This window comes from Glandiceps talaboti, chromosome 21 (genome assembly GCF_964340395.1).
Source record: "Glandiceps talaboti chromosome 21, keGlaTala1.1, whole genome shotgun sequence".
Classification (NCBI taxonomy): domain Eukaryota; kingdom Metazoa; phylum Hemichordata; class Enteropneusta; family Spengelidae; genus Glandiceps; species Glandiceps talaboti.
Genome location: NC_135569.1, coordinates 4,647,634 through 4,663,650, shown reverse-complemented (window position 1 = coordinate 4,663,650; position 16,017 = coordinate 4,647,634). Strand labels below are relative to the sequence as shown.

Below are 16,017 nucleotides of genomic sequence, written 5' to 3'. Positions count from 1 at the left end.
AAATAGATCAAACACCAAGCTTTACTAGTCATTTGAATATACATGATAAATTTACAGCATGACAAAATTTCCCATTGGCACCACAAACTTTCTACACAGCGCTTTCAATCATAGGAAACTTACCATCTACAGTTGAGATAATTTGTGACATCCATCCATCTATCTATCTATCTGTCTGTCTGTCTGTCTGTCTGTCTGTCTGTCTGTCTGTCTGTCTGTCTGTCCATCTGTCGATCTGTCTGTCTGTCTGTCTATCTAATTTTGTATAGTATATTACTTTGTGTCTTGTAAGCCAGAGTGCTGGATGTGGTTCTTTCTTTGTGAAAGAATTGTGTGTTACAATTTGATAAGTTCACTTAGGGCAATTTGAAACAAAAACAACAACCCTAGATGTAGTATATAGATGTAGTAAACCTAGAAGGTGAAAGTGGGGTTAAGTCAGCAGGACTCAAACCTGGCACCATCCAGCCACTACATGGATGCACTGCCAACTATGCCACTATATTATTTGCTATATTATTTCTTGTACACATCTAGCTTGTCTCCAGGATCGCTATGGTTACCAGTGTGCTAGTGTATGTTCCTGCCCAATAGAGCAACCCTGTAACCATGTGACTGGAGAATGTAGTTGTCCTCCTGGATACAACGGATACCAATGTAATACAGGTAGGTGTAGAGCTAACACTGACAATTATGGTGATAAAACTATATAGAATTAACAAATTATATGCTGACCCTTATTATGGTTTAATGCACTTTTCTAAACAGTGTACGTTATGAGTGTATCAATTTGTGTGATTTTGTGCCACTTTTTACGTATATTGTGTGATAAAATGAGACTTGATTCGAAACTGAAAGTACAACTGCATGTGTACCTTTTATGACTTGAGAAATATCATTTGAAAAGAAAAAGTATCTTTTCTAAAATTTGTTTATAGAAATTAAATTAAATTTTCAAGTTGATGTCAGTTATTGTTCTATTATTATTTTACTGAGTTTAATTTTAGAAGTCAATCATAATTTTAATGACCATTTATATGTTTGTGTGTTTGTTACAGTGTGTCCTCCAGGTAGTTGGGGTCCTGGTTGTCAAGAACTGTGTCAGTGTAGAGAAAACTCTGTATGTAATCCAGTCACTGGTGATTGCGAATGTAAAGCCGGACATAGAGGCAATAACTGTGATAAGAGTAAGTATATAGCCTTAGCAACACAAATAACAATGGTAGCAACAATGATGGGTAGTTCAGTGAACAGACAAACATTAACACTACAAGGACCATACCCATAGCAACAGCACGATGCTGGTGTTTATTGCTAATATAACAACAGTGATGGGTAGTCCAGTGAAAAGACGAACATTTACACCACAAAGTCCATACTCATAACAACAGCACATTATGCCAGTGTCTAGTGCAAATATGGGATTGGTAGTCAAATGATGAACTTTGAATAAATGATAAGTATAAATGTACCTAAGCAACAAAGACTACACCCATAGCAACAGTTGAATGACATTGATATTACAAAAGTAGAAAAACTTATGGGTAGTACAGAGGAAGGCCTGAGCACTGTAGAAATGTTGTCATTTCATTTAAACATGAACTTCACTCCAGGAAATAGATGTATTTTCGTAAACTTTGGGTTCTCTGAGTCATTTCATGATTTCAGATTGCATAATTAAGAAATACCCAAATTGAAACTCTTTTCTCCCTCTATGTTGTTCTTTGAATGGTACACTGTTGCCTTGTGGGTCTTAACAGACATGAATATTTATTAGATGAACAATGCATATCCATGACTATTTATGTAAAAGGAAGGAAACATTCAGAAGTCATGATTAATTCACTAACCAATCATTAATGTCTTCTTTGTTTCTCCATTTTGTCTTCAGACTGTCACCATGGTAAATTTGGTAGTAATTGCGAGATGAAATGCGAATGTGAAAATGGTGGTACGTGTGATTCAACAACCGGGAAATGTGAATGTCCTGCTGGTTGGATCGGACCAAAATGTGACAAAGGTGAAATATTGATGTTAATTTGTTTTAAGCCATATTACAGTTATCCACCTGCAGTCATTTTCAAAAGAAGTGTCTCAAGAGGGCGCTCTACATGAGGATATATGTGCACTGAAGTCACATGGCAGTAAATGCCTGATGTTTGAGGGCGCCCCGTCACGGCGTACCTTACAGACTATAAATGAAGCAGTCAACAAAATGTGACTAAAACAACTCATTAAGTTTAGAAAAATTGTATAATCTGAAAAATTGTATGATCTGGTTAAGATTGTAAGCATCGATTGCACTGAAATACTGGGAGATGATGATTTTCAGCGTTGGCTATATAGTACTCAACTTCCATGTTTATTTTCTTGAAACAGTATGTCCAGATGGTCGCTATGGCTACGAGTGTAAACTGTTATGTACCTGTGTAAATGGAGCAGACTGTGATTCCGTGACAGGAGAATGTATTTGTCCTCCTGGCTTTACTGGTCAACATTGTCAAGTTGGTAAGTTCAACACACTTTCATTGTTTTTATGATCAGAAGAGTGTGAATTCTTTTGAATCTATAACTGTCTTTTGTACATGGTCTTCTATTTGTAAATGTTGTGAGTTTAGAATTGTTTGAAGTCAATGAATTTGTTATTAATATAAGTTGTTGTACATTCACTTTCATAATTTATTTTAGAACTGATGTATTTTTGATGTTGGTTGGACACTAGTAGAGGTGTTTGGCACCTGTTTGTCCGTTCCCTTCACAGGCTGTCTTGTTGTTGTTTTTTGTAATTTTATTGCTTTTTTGTCAGTAGTGTTTTGGGTATGTGTATGGTCTTTCTGTCCTGTTGTAGTTATTGTACATGTCACCTAAATTTTTATTATTGTGTAATATTGACTTGCCTTTGATGAAGCGCAGTAATAAAAAAAAATATAGCTATTTGTGTTATTTTGCATAAGGTAGTTTGAAAATCTAAAGTTGTCAAAATTTGTACAGTGCTTCTCAGTATAGGGTAGTGATTGAATAGAGATGTCTTCATTGATTGATGGAACACAATTTTGACATTGAAACGTGGATATTTGACATTTTCTTGATGAAAATTGTAGCAAATGAGTTGGGAAGATTTCTATTGGTTGATACGTCAGGGTGAGCTGACATTATATTGTAATTAGAGTATCAATTGATTCCATTGTTGTGTTATCTTGTTCAGGTTGTGCTGATGGTAGGTACGGAGGAGACTGTGTCAGTTACAAAATATGCCTCAATGGTGGCATCTTAGACATGGAAACTGGAGTCTGTAAGTGCCCCCTAGGATATATGGGAGCTGAATGTGAAGAAGGTAAGGAAACGTACTGTGAATGTAGTCATGATGATTGGCAAATGGTTAGAGTGGCTGGCTTGGAATCTGCAGGTTGCAGGTTCAAGCCCCATCACATCCTTTGCATCTGAGCATGCTCAGTCTGGATTGCAGGTTCCCTATTAAAATGCTATAGTTACTCTGGTTTGGTAGTAAACATCCAAACAGGTATTTCAGGACATCTTTGATTTTGATTCAGATCTGATTATGACTAATACATGAATAAATTAATTCCATCTGTGATTTACTGTCACATACTTTGAAGACATTACTGAGCATGATTTTCTTTTTAAGATTTGTGAGATTATTTATTTATGTGTTTTATATTTCAGAGTGTACACCAGATCGGTATGGTCCAAATTGTGAATTAGACTGTCTTTGTGAAAATGGAGCTGGCTGTGATAGTATCACTGGTTGCTGTTATTGTGAGGATGGTTTCTATGGACAATTTTGTGAACTTAGTAAGTAATCTTTGGTTGCTATGGGCATTTTGTACATTTAGTATAAATAAACGTTTGGCTGGTATGGGCAGTTCTGTGAACTTGGTAAACTTTGGTTGCTATGGGTAGTTTTGTGACTTAGTATAAATGCACTTGGTTGCTATGGACAATTTTGTGAACTTAGTAAATAAACTTTGGTTGTTATGGACAATTTTGTGAACAGACAGACAGACATACACACACATGTACATACACACATGCACACACAAACACACACACACACACACACACACACACACACACACACACACACACACACACACACACACACACACACACACACACATTTACCTGTCTTTAAAGCCGTTGACATAACCAGTAAGTTGTCAGTCTTCCAGGGTAATAATTATCTATTAACTCTTGTTCTGTAGCTTGTCCTGATGGTTTTTATGGCTCATACTGCAGCAAAATATGCCATTGTCAGAATAATGCTGACTGTGATGCCCAGACTGGACAATGTCTGTGTAAACCAGGCTGGAGAGGTGACCGATGTGAAGAAGGTAATTTCTCTTTTCCTACACCTCAGGGTGAAATTTCCCCAAAATCAAAGTTAACCAGATCTTTCAAAAGACAACTGAAAGAAGTCCTGTTCATTTTGGAATAAAAATTAGAAATGTGGGCACTCATCATTTTATTTTCAAGGAAATCCACAACTCTTGTAATGCAGTATTGAATAGACCATTGCAGACTGCAAACAGGAAATTGAGAATACAGCGCCCTCACTCAGATTGGGGGTATCGACCTCATAGTACCGTGACAAATGGGTATTTATTTTGGATTTTTTGGTGAAAAATGATGTAGGAGAAATGAGCCACGAACCTGTATCTCACCCTTTACTTTGTTTTCCTACTTGAAAAGACAATATGTGATACAACATTGACCAAGTCTGTGTTTGTAACTCAGTAAATTACAAAAAAGGTAAAAAGTGTTCAAAAAGTTCGTTATTTTATGTACAATAACGAATATTTTACACATGTTTTAATTTGTTTGTAATTTGTTGAGTTATAAAATACAGACTTGGTATGTATTGTATCAGATTGTTTTTTTGACAACATAAACATAGCAGAGTTGAAAAATCCAAACTAAATATGGCCACTTTAATAAGATTTTTTTGAACAACAATCAGATTTGAGTAAAGTTGGTACGATATTTCTTTGAGCCAGACAATGATTTGTCCCAACTTAGCTGTCTGTCATTGTATTTGACGTTACCATATCAGACATTGATTGTGATTTGTGTGACTTTTCAGCTTGTCCTATTGGTCTATATGGTCCTAACTGTATGCACACCTGTACATGTTCGAACCAATCACTGTGTGACGCAGCAACTGGAAAGTGTAAATGTACACCTGGACTTACTGGAGAGAGCTGTAACCAAGGTGAGTAAACAAACAAACGTATAGTTGTTTTTCCCATAATATACCACTGATACTCAAATAAGACTATGCAAATATATGAATGAATGAAATTTATTTCACCAGATAACAAAAATAAGCTACACTTTCAAAGAAACATAATATGATACAAACATACAAAATGAATACAAAAAGAAAATAGAATTGTTTAATCTGATGTAGACCATGGAAATAGTTCAGCAGAACTAGTCTTGACAGTGGCCTGTACATTTTTCTACATTTCAAATCGATGATGGGACGCAACGAACTTTCAGTAGCAAACTGAATCAAAAGTATACACACAGCACACACATACTTATTTATCTGCAGTTATGTACTGTTATGCAAATATATACTGATATGCAAATATAAACTTGTATGCAAATATATACTGGTATGCAAATTTGTACTAATGAGTCGAAAGACCAGTAGTGGCAGAACTTGTAAGAGTACTTTCCAGCTCAATGAAAACAAATCTTTGGAATGATACTAGTATTAACTAAACCTCCACAAACATAATTTATGAAGATTGTGCAAAATAACGGCAATTTTGAACGTTGATATTTTGAGCACCACACGACCAACACAGGGAACCTTGTACATCCTAGCAATAGGATGTGCACATCCTATTGCTAGAATGTGGCCACATCCTAGTGCTAGGAAGAAGAACATAGCTATGTACCAGCTGTGTGCCTCACAGTCCCGTTACAGGGTATATTTTTCCACAGCCCATGTACATGGTTGTGAAAAATATGCCTGTTGCATGGATGTGGAATACCGCCTCTGTGTCACGACTGTTTCGTACATCCCAGTACCATAGCTGTGTACTGCATACCTAGCACACAGTTGTGCACATACATGTAACAGCTATGGTGGAATAATACCCTATAGCAACCCAGTCCCCATGGCTCCACTGAGCTGGTACAGCTGATGTACACAACCCTGTCCTGGGTATGCGAAACGTTGCAGGAGTGTGCAAGGTTCCTTGTGAATGTCATGTATTTTTGTGATATAGAACAAGCAGGATGTGAAGTCCATATCTATAATTATCTGAAAATGCATTCAGCTTGGCGTGCATCAAGACACACTACATTTATTAACTAATTTGTTCTTGTTATTTCAGTTTGTTTTAATAAATATGGTCCTGACTGTAAATACGTATGTGACTGTGATAATGCTGCCATCTGTAATCCATTCAACGGTGCTTGTTCCTGTAGAAATCAATGGATAGGGGCTACATGCAATAAGGGTAAGCCCTAATTGAATTATAAGGTCATGTCATGTCAAAGGTCATAAGTTAGAAATGCTTCGGATGCGCCAAAAATCCTTAATTGGTGTGAACAAAAACTTAAAGATTGTTTTGTGTATATATTATATTACAACAATGTTCACCGCAACCAACTGTATCTCTTAGCCTGTTTCAAGCTGTAAACAAATTGTTGATAATACCAAGGCTGGTTAGTCACTACACAGATAGTATGACACACCATAGACCGTCCACAGGGTCTATGGACACACATACATTCTCTCACTTCTCTCAGACTAATAAACAAACAACTCCAACATTTGATGTTAAATTAGCAACTAGAACACAATACAACATTGCAATGTTGTTTATTATACCAGATTACATATCCCACAGTGTTGCTATCCTGAAGACTACTAAAAACTCCACTGGTGAAATGTACACTAATTAAACATCAGGGAGTGAAAGATTACTCTGTGATCAATAGAGAAACTTGCTGCTATAGTAGGTTGTTTTAACACAGCTTGAGACAGACAGTTGGTCAAACATTGTTGTGTTTTCAGATAACCAATGATACTATGTTGACTGGAAATTGTTAAAATACGAATAATTAGACATTGTACTTATTAATTAGATTGAAATTAGGTTGAAATCATGATGGCTTTGGGGTGCTGATATTTTGGTGCGGACCTAAAAATAAATTTGAATGGATTTATTATAGAGCTGCAGAACTACATTTACTCACAGGTGGTTCAATACTGTTCAGGATGTATAATACTATGAATAAGTTATTTTATCTGACAAAAAACAGTTTCAAGAAATGCTCGAGTTGCAGCTGGTGCAGCTTTAAGGTTGTGGTCACTGTTCTGTTGTTGTTCAATATTTATTCATTTTGATCATTTTTGTTGTTTTTTTCTAGGTGGACCTCCTCACTTTTCTCACCGTGGTGATACACCCGAAGTTTGATACAGGGACGCTCGCTTTTCATCTTACATCATTCACACTGCCTAGCAACAGTCACTATGCAAAGTCTGTTGTCATAGCAACAATTTTCCAGAACTAACACTTAACTAAGCAGTGATTTACATACAGTCTATGACCAACACTTACTATGCACTGTTTCTATGACAACAGAAAACATGTTGCCCTGGCAATGCAATCAACAACATTGAGGATTGGTTGAACCATTGCAGCTAATAGTGCAAATTTGAAAGAGGCAAACATTTTCAAATTTAAAAAAAAATGTTTTTTTTAAAAAGTTTATAACATTTGCAAAGGGAATTTACTCCACTTCTTGCAAACATTTGCTCACAGTAGCCAAAAAACCTATTTATGCAAATAATACACAAAACTTCTTTTTTTCGAAATAATGAGATTTTTTTATCCTATTTGGGTTAAGGCTGAAGTTTCCATTGTATATCCATATATGTTGACAATTGCTTCGCTCAGTTATGTAACTTTTTATGTCAACTCACAGTTTTTATACTTTTTTTTACAAATTTGTGACAAGACCTTATTTGCATAAAATGCAGATGTATAGGTATATGTAAATCCTGTGTCAAAGGTCACCAAGTTAATTACTAAAATTGTCTTCTGAGATGTTACTAGTGTAAATCGAATGTTTAGATGGTTATTTGGGATTGATATTTTTCCAGCCAGTCAGATATTTCATATTGTTTGTATATTCTTTCCTCAAGTGGATTAATGAATGAGTTTATGGTTTTGATGTTTGTGTTGCTATAGCATTGTTGTCATGACAATTTCAGTAATCATGCCATTTTGTAATTCCTTTTCGATACTACCTCACATCGAAGAACTGGCATCCTGCAGTAGGATATAACAAACATGCTGATAGGTTTAGACAAGTCTAAGTGTAATAAAGAACACTCAATCAACCAATCACTGATAGGTTTGGAAGAGCCTAAATTTAAGAATCAAATGATCATTGATAAATTTAGGAAAGTCTGAAAGTAAGGTGCTGTCAATCAACCAATCACTGGTAGGTTTAGAAAAGCTTAAATGTAAGAATCAACCAATCACTGATAGGCTTAGAAATCCTAAATATAAGGTGCTGTCAATTGACCAATCACTAAGAGGTTTAGTAAAACCTAAATGTAACGCACAGTATCAACCAATCAGTGATATAGGTTAGAATAGTCCAAGTATAGGGTGCAGCTAATCAACCAATCACTGAAAGGTTTACATTAGCCTAAATGGAAGGTGCTGTCACATGTCACTGTCAACCAATCATTGATAGGTTTACAAAGTCTAAATGTAAGGTGCTAACAATCAACCAATCAGTGATAGCTACATCTGTCCACTGTAATATATACATTATTAAGTAAATTAGGTAAACACATTTCATAAATACTTCTTTTTGATATTTCTCTGGCATTCGCTGTGAATTTTGAAGCATTTTGAAGTAGCCACTTTACAAAATACAAATTTTTGCATATGACCTTTGAACTTTCCTATTACAAATCCTTGATGGCATGATCAAACAAGAAAAAACACCAAAATTAATAAATTTTATGAATCAAGCAATAAAATTTCTTATCCAAATTCTTCCTATTATTAACACCGTGACAGGATGTGTTTTTTTTTTGACCCGAGACGGACTGCAAAATGTCACAGTAACACATTTATGGAAAAAAATAATATTATTTTATTTTGTGGCTAGACAAAGTGCATATTATTTGTACTTTTTTTAAAAATTATGTTGACAACACTAAACAATCATGAATATGTAACAAAGCCATCCAGGTGTGACACTACTTTGTATTCAAAGTAGCTTAATTTGCATATTGACAGTCTAACTCACTAACTTTGATTGGAGAATATCTTTTGTTGCCACTTTGTAAGGTCAGTTTTATTATAAAACTTGTATTAGTATAAAACCTTTTCATGTATGTATTTTAAGTTCTACTTTTCCTATTTGCAAAGAGAGTTCAGGTTTGACATAATGCATTGTGTAAGTGTTTTGAAGTTACAAAAACTGAAATATATGATATACTTATTTACTTTAATATTGTTTGCATTATTTTATGTATGTATGTATGTATGTATGTGTGTGTGTGTGTATGTATGTATGTATGTGTGTGTGTGTGTGTGTGTGTGTGTGTGTGATGTATGTATGTATGTATGTACATATGTATGTATGTATGTATGTATGTATGTATGTATGTGTGTGTATGTATGTATGTATGTATGTATGTATGTATGTAGCATAGAATATTCTGAACCACCAGTGATTGACTGGAGATTAACTTTATCAATAGCCAATAAGGAACTAGTCATATCTTTCGCCAACGTTTGCTTCGGAGCCAATAGTGATATACTTTATGTTCAAGCAATAAATATTCTCTATTATGCAATATTTGTGTTCATATATTCAATATTAATCACACTATAAAAATTATTGTAAACGTGTTTGGATTCGAAAGAAATTTTTAAAGTTTAATAAAAAAGATTTTCCGTTTATATTCTATGAATTTTTCATATATTTATCCTAAATTATCTAGAATCTACTCAAAAGTTCATGTTTTATATAATAAATCTTCGAAAATATTATTTGCCTCTGCCATGGACACGTTTTATTACCGAAAATCAAAGAAAGTTGCGATTGTTCAACTACTACGCAAAGTCGTTTTTGCAGTCCAAACGGTCGCAATTTCGCGTTTTTTGACCTTTGTGAAGAAATTGGAATTGACGATGTCTATGGCCCAGGCAAATCATATTTTAGAAGATCTATTATATCAAACATGAACTTTTGAGTATATTCTAGATACTTTAGGATAAATATATGAAAAATTCATAGAAACAAATATAAAATATAAGATTTTCCGTTTACATTTCTATTGGCTCAGACGTGAACGTTGGTTGTTTACTCCAACCTAAGAAAGACGAGGATAAGTATAAGGTCAACTGTAGATGGCAGTATACATCGTCAAATCCAATTTCTTCACAAAGGTCAAAAAACGCGAAATTGCGACCGTTTGGACTGCAAAAACGACTTATTGCGTAATAGTTGAAAAATCGCAACTTTCTGTAATTTTCGGTAATAAAACGTGTCGGTGGCCGAGGTAAATCATATTTTAGAGGATCTATTAGATAAAACAAGAATTTTTGAGTAGATTCTAGATAATTTAGGATAAATATATGAAAAATTCATAGAAATATAAACGGAAAATGTCATATTTTATATTTATTTCTATGAATTTTTCATATCTTTATGCCAGAATCTACTCAAAAGTTCATGTTTTATCTAATAGATCCTCTAAAATATGATTTACCTCGGCCACCGACACGTTTTATTACCGAAAATCAAAGAAAGTTGCGATTTTTCAACTATTACGCAATAAGTCGTTTTTGCGGTCTCAAAACACCTTATTGCGTAATAGTTGAAAAATCGCAACTTTCTTTAATTTTCGGTAATAAAACGTGTCGGTGGCCAAAGCAAATCATATTTTAGAGGATCTATTAGATAAAACATGAATTTTTGAGTAGATTCTCGATAATTTAGGATAAATATATGAAAAATTCATAGAAATATAAACGGAAAATGTCATATTTTATATTTATTTCTATGAATTTTTCATATCTTTATGCCAGAATCTACTCAAAAGTTCATGTTTTATCTAATAGATCCTCTAAAATATGATTTGCCTTGGCCACCGACACGTTTTATTACCGAAAATTACATAAAGTTGCGATTTTTCAACTATTACGCAATAAGTCGTTTTTGCGGTCTCAAAACACCTTATTGCGTAATAGTTGAAAAATCGCAATTTTCTTTAATTTTCGGTAATAAAACGTGTCGGTGGCCAAGGCAAATCATATTTTAGAGGATCTATTAGATAAAACAAGAATTTTTGAGTAGATTCTAGATAATTTAGGATAAATATATGAAAAATTCATAGAAATATAAACGGAAAATGTCATATTTTATATTTATTTCTATGAATTTTTCATATCTTTATGCCAGAATCTACTCAAAAGTTCATGTTTTATCTAATAGATCCTCTAAAATATGATTTACCTCGGCCACCGACACGTTTTATTACCGAAAATAAAAAGGAAGTTGCGATTTTTCAACTATTACGCAATAAGTCGTTTTTGCGGTCTCAAAACACCTTATTGCGTAATAGTTGAAAAATCGCAACTTTCTTTAATTTTTGGTAATAAAACGTGTCGTTGGTCAAGGCAAATCATATTTTAGAGGATCTATTAGATAAAACATGAATTTGTGAGTAGATTCTAGATAATTTAGGATAAATATATGAAAAATTCATAGAAATATAAACGGAAAATGTCATATTTTATATTTATTTCTATGAATTTTTCATATCTTTATGCCAGAATCTACTCAAAAGTTCATGTTTTATCTAATAGATCCTCTAAAATATGATTTACCTCGGCCACCGACACGTTTTATTACCGAAAATAAAAAGAAAGTTGCGATTTTTCAACTATTACGCAATAAGTCGTTTTTGCGGTCTCAAAACACCTTATTGCGTAATAGTTGAAAAATCGCAACTTTCTTTAATTTTCGGTATTAAAACGTGTCGGTGGCCAAGGCAAATCATATTTTAGAGGATCTATTAGATAAAACAAGAATTTTTGAGTAGATTCTAGATAATTTAGGATAAATATATGAAAAATTCATAGAAATATAAACGGAAAATGTCATATTTTATATTTATTTCTATGAATTTTTCATATCTTTATGCCAGAATCTACTCAAAAGTTCATGTTTTATCTAATAGATCCTCTAAAATATGATTTACCTCGGCCACCGACACGTTTTATTACCGAAAATAAAAAGAAAGTTGCGATTTTTCAACTATTACGCAATAAGTCGTTTTTGCGGTCTCAAAACACCTTATTGCGTAATAGTTGAAAAATCGCAATTTTCTTTAATTTTCGGTAATAAAACGTGTCGGTGGCCAAGGCAAATCATATTTTAGAGGATCTATTAGATAAAACAAGAATTTTCGAGTAGATCCTGGCATAAATATATGAAAAATTCAAAGAAATAAATATAAAATATGACATTTTCCGTTTATATTTCTATGAATTTTTCATATATTTATCCTAAATTATCTAGAATCTACTCACAAATTCTTGTTTTATCTATTAGATCCTCTAAAATATGATTTGCCTTGGCCACCGACACGTTTTATTACCGAAAATTACATAAAGTTGCGATTTTTCAACTATTACGCAATAAGTCGTTTTTGCAGTCCAAACGGTCGCAATTTCGCGTTTTTTGACCTTTGTGAAGAAATTGGATTTGACGATGTATACTGCCATCTACAGTTGACCTTATACTTATCCTCGTCTTTCTTAGGTTGGAGTAAACAACCAACGTTCACGTCTGAGTCAATAGAAATGTAAACGGAAAATCTTATATTTTATATTTGTTTCTATGAATTTTTCATATATTTATCCTAAAGTATCTAGAATATACTCAAAAGTTCATGTTTGATATAATAGATCTTCTAAAATATGATTTGCCTGGGCCATAGACATCGTCAATTCCAATTTCTTCACAAAGGTCAAAAAACGCGAAATTGCGACCGTTTGGACTGCAAAAACGACTTTGCGTAGTAGTTGAACAATCGCAACTTTCTTTGATTTTCGGTAATAAAACGTGTCCATGGCCGAGGCAAATAATATTTTCGAAGATTTTTTATATATAACATGAACTTTTGAGTAGATTCTAGATAATTTAGGATAAATATATGAAAAATTCATAGAATATAAACGGAAAATCTTTTTTTTTTTAAACTTTCAAAATTTCTTTCGAATCCAAACACGTTTACAATAATTTTTATAGTGTGATTAATATTGAATATATGAACACAAAAATTGCATAATAGAGAATATTTATTGCTTGAACATAAAGTATATCACTATTGGCTCAGAAGCAAACGTTAGCGAAAGATATGGCTATAGTTCCTTATTGGCTATTGATAAAGTTAATCTCCTGTTAATCACTGGTGGTTCAGAATATTCTATGCTACATACATACATACATACATACATACATACATACATACATACATACATACATACACACACACAAACACACACACACACACACACACACACACACACACACACCACATTAACCTGTGGTAAGGCCATATATACATTGTACATTGCCATCTAATGTACTGTAGAAAATAAAGATACAGTATTTCGGCAAGACAGAATTACTGAGTTCATATTATGTATGATAAGCCAATATTAAAAAGATAGCGCCATTGTTTCAACATACAATTTCACTATACTGCTTGCTAACGTGTGTATTTATAATAATAATAATGTTCGGTTCTTATATAGCGCTTTCCCACACCGTGCTCAAAGCGCTTTACAATTATTACCCCTGGCTCAGATCAGAACGGCACAACGGCCCTTTAGTCTTCCTCAACTCCCCGGGGAGCATACAATCCATTGCAGCCAGTGTACAACGGATATATGGCCTTACCACAGGGTAATGTGTGTGTGTGTGTGTGTAAATGTATGTATGTATGTATGTATGTATGTATGTATGTATGTATGTATGTATGTATGTATGTGTATGTATATGTATGTATGTATGTATGTATGTATGTATGTATGTATGTATGTATGTATGTATGTATGTATGTATGCTGGCATGCCATCGGCAGGCTGGCAGGCAGGCAGGATGGTAGCAGGCAGGATGGTAGGCAGGTCTCTCATGACTCAACAGACCCTATATTTCTTCATTCTGGTGAATTTTTTAATTACTGCCCTCTATGGTAGGATTAGAAACATCACATCACTGATTATCAGATAACAACCCCGACAAGCATATATGTCATTTATTGCTGAAATTTGGGAAATTCAATGAAACACATGGTTCACAGTTTCCTTCTGACTTTAATTGTCATTTCTAAGTCATTTGGAATGTTTAAGTATGATTATGAAATGAAAGTGCCACCAACATGTACAAATATACTTAACTTTTTAAATTTTTTTAAATTTTTGACATACCGACTGACCAGTCATTTTTAAATTTAAGGTATGAGCGCCATCAACGTTGGAAGACTAACCAGCCCATCACTTTGAACATGGATGAGTAACCCCCTAGGCCCCTAGAAGTCATTAAAATTGAAAGACTTGACACACTCACTTCACCACTAGAGGGCGACAAAGGTTCTCAGACAAAAGCTTGTCATGTTTTAGTATACATAATGTACATTTATTGTGGTCAATAATATATCAAATACAATGATAACTTTCAAATAAGCAAAATGGCTATAAAAGCTACAGGCTAACAGACCACTACAATTATAAACATTGAAAACAAACACCCTGACTGGGGTGTACATGTTCTGTGACTCGTTATCTGTGACTAGATTACAAATGTACATACATTAAAAACAACCAATGTCAACAAATGATAAAATAAAAAAATGTGAGACTGCCGGATTTTCCATAAACCACACTCAAGTTTAGCCATTGTTATAGCGGCCTTGTACATTTATGAATATAATTCTTGATTACATTTGTCTTTATTAGCAGTAAGTTCCTACACATTTGTAACCATAACTACCATTAGTAGCAGCCATATTGGATTTCAGCCACCATACTGGATTATAGTTGCCATATTGGATTTCAGCAGCCATATTGGATTCTTGCGGCCATATTGGATTCCAGCAGCCACATTGGATTCAAGTGGCCATATTGGATTTCTGCTTGATTGTTTGTATTTGAGGAACTGTTGAAACAAAATGGCAGCACACAACACTTTATACTGTAAATATATGCAACATTACTTTCCCCCATAAAACTTGTGACAGTACAATGCATATTATTGTATAATTTAGTTGTTGAGAGCACTGACAAATCCAATATAGCTGCTACTGATTGCAGCGTTACTTGAAATGTTCAACCAGAGGTGGAAGCCAATGAAGGGACATAGATTCCATTAATACTCACATCAGCAGCTGGTAAACTACTTTATCAACAAATATTAAGTTTTTAATGTTAAATTTCATGACCATTATTAATATTATCATTTTATATTGCATAGTTTTATGATTTTTAGCATGTCTACATTGCTAGATCTGTGACTACAATAGCGCTCGTTCTATCCAACACCTGTACCCTACATTAACTGGATAATATGATTTGAAAATATCCACATAAGCTGATTGGTTGAAATGGGGAGAAATACACAATGTCAGACTGTTTGATTATTCAAATGAAGTTATTATGTAAATGAACACTTTGATAATTCAAACGAAGGAATAAACAAATGTACTGATTGATAATTCAAATGAGGCCATTAATAAACGTAATGATTATTAAAATGAAACCATTATGCAAATGACTGTTTGATTATTCATATAATCATTATGCAAAGTACACATGCAAATGTGTTGAATACTGGAGTTAATAAGTATACAAGACATGAATTTGCATGCATTGCTAATGTTATGTAAATTTATACACACAAGTATTCTGATAACAGCTTTTAGGGGTGTGGCTAACC

The 16,017-nt window shown here is 33.7% G+C and overlaps 1 protein-coding gene across 3 annotated transcripts in view; it reads left to right on the top strand.

The window, feature by feature from the left end:
* LOC144451435 (uncharacterized) overlaps window positions 1-9,453 on the top strand; it is a 92,721-nt gene extending 83,268 nt beyond the window's left edge. For all 3 annotated transcript variants that reach the window (XM_078142275.1, XM_078142274.1, XM_078142272.1), the window contains 10 exons: window positions 538-666; window positions 1,059-1,187; window positions 1,892-2,020; window positions 2,380-2,508; window positions 3,206-3,334; window positions 3,685-3,813; window positions 4,224-4,352; window positions 5,102-5,230; window positions 6,369-6,494; window positions 7,411-9,453. In XM_078142275.1, coding sequence (XP_077998401.1) covers window positions 538-666; window positions 1,059-1,187; window positions 1,892-2,020; window positions 2,380-2,508; window positions 3,206-3,334; window positions 3,685-3,813; window positions 4,224-4,352; window positions 5,102-5,230; window positions 6,369-6,494; window positions 7,411-7,457 — 1,205 coding nt within the window. In that variant the 3' untranslated portion in view covers window positions 7,458-9,453. The remainder of the gene's footprint in view (window positions 1-537; window positions 667-1,058; window positions 1,188-1,891; window positions 2,021-2,379; window positions 2,509-3,205; window positions 3,335-3,684; window positions 3,814-4,223; window positions 4,353-5,101; window positions 5,231-6,368; window positions 6,495-7,410) is intronic.
* The last annotated feature ends 6,564 nt before the right edge of the window (window positions 9,454-16,017 follow it).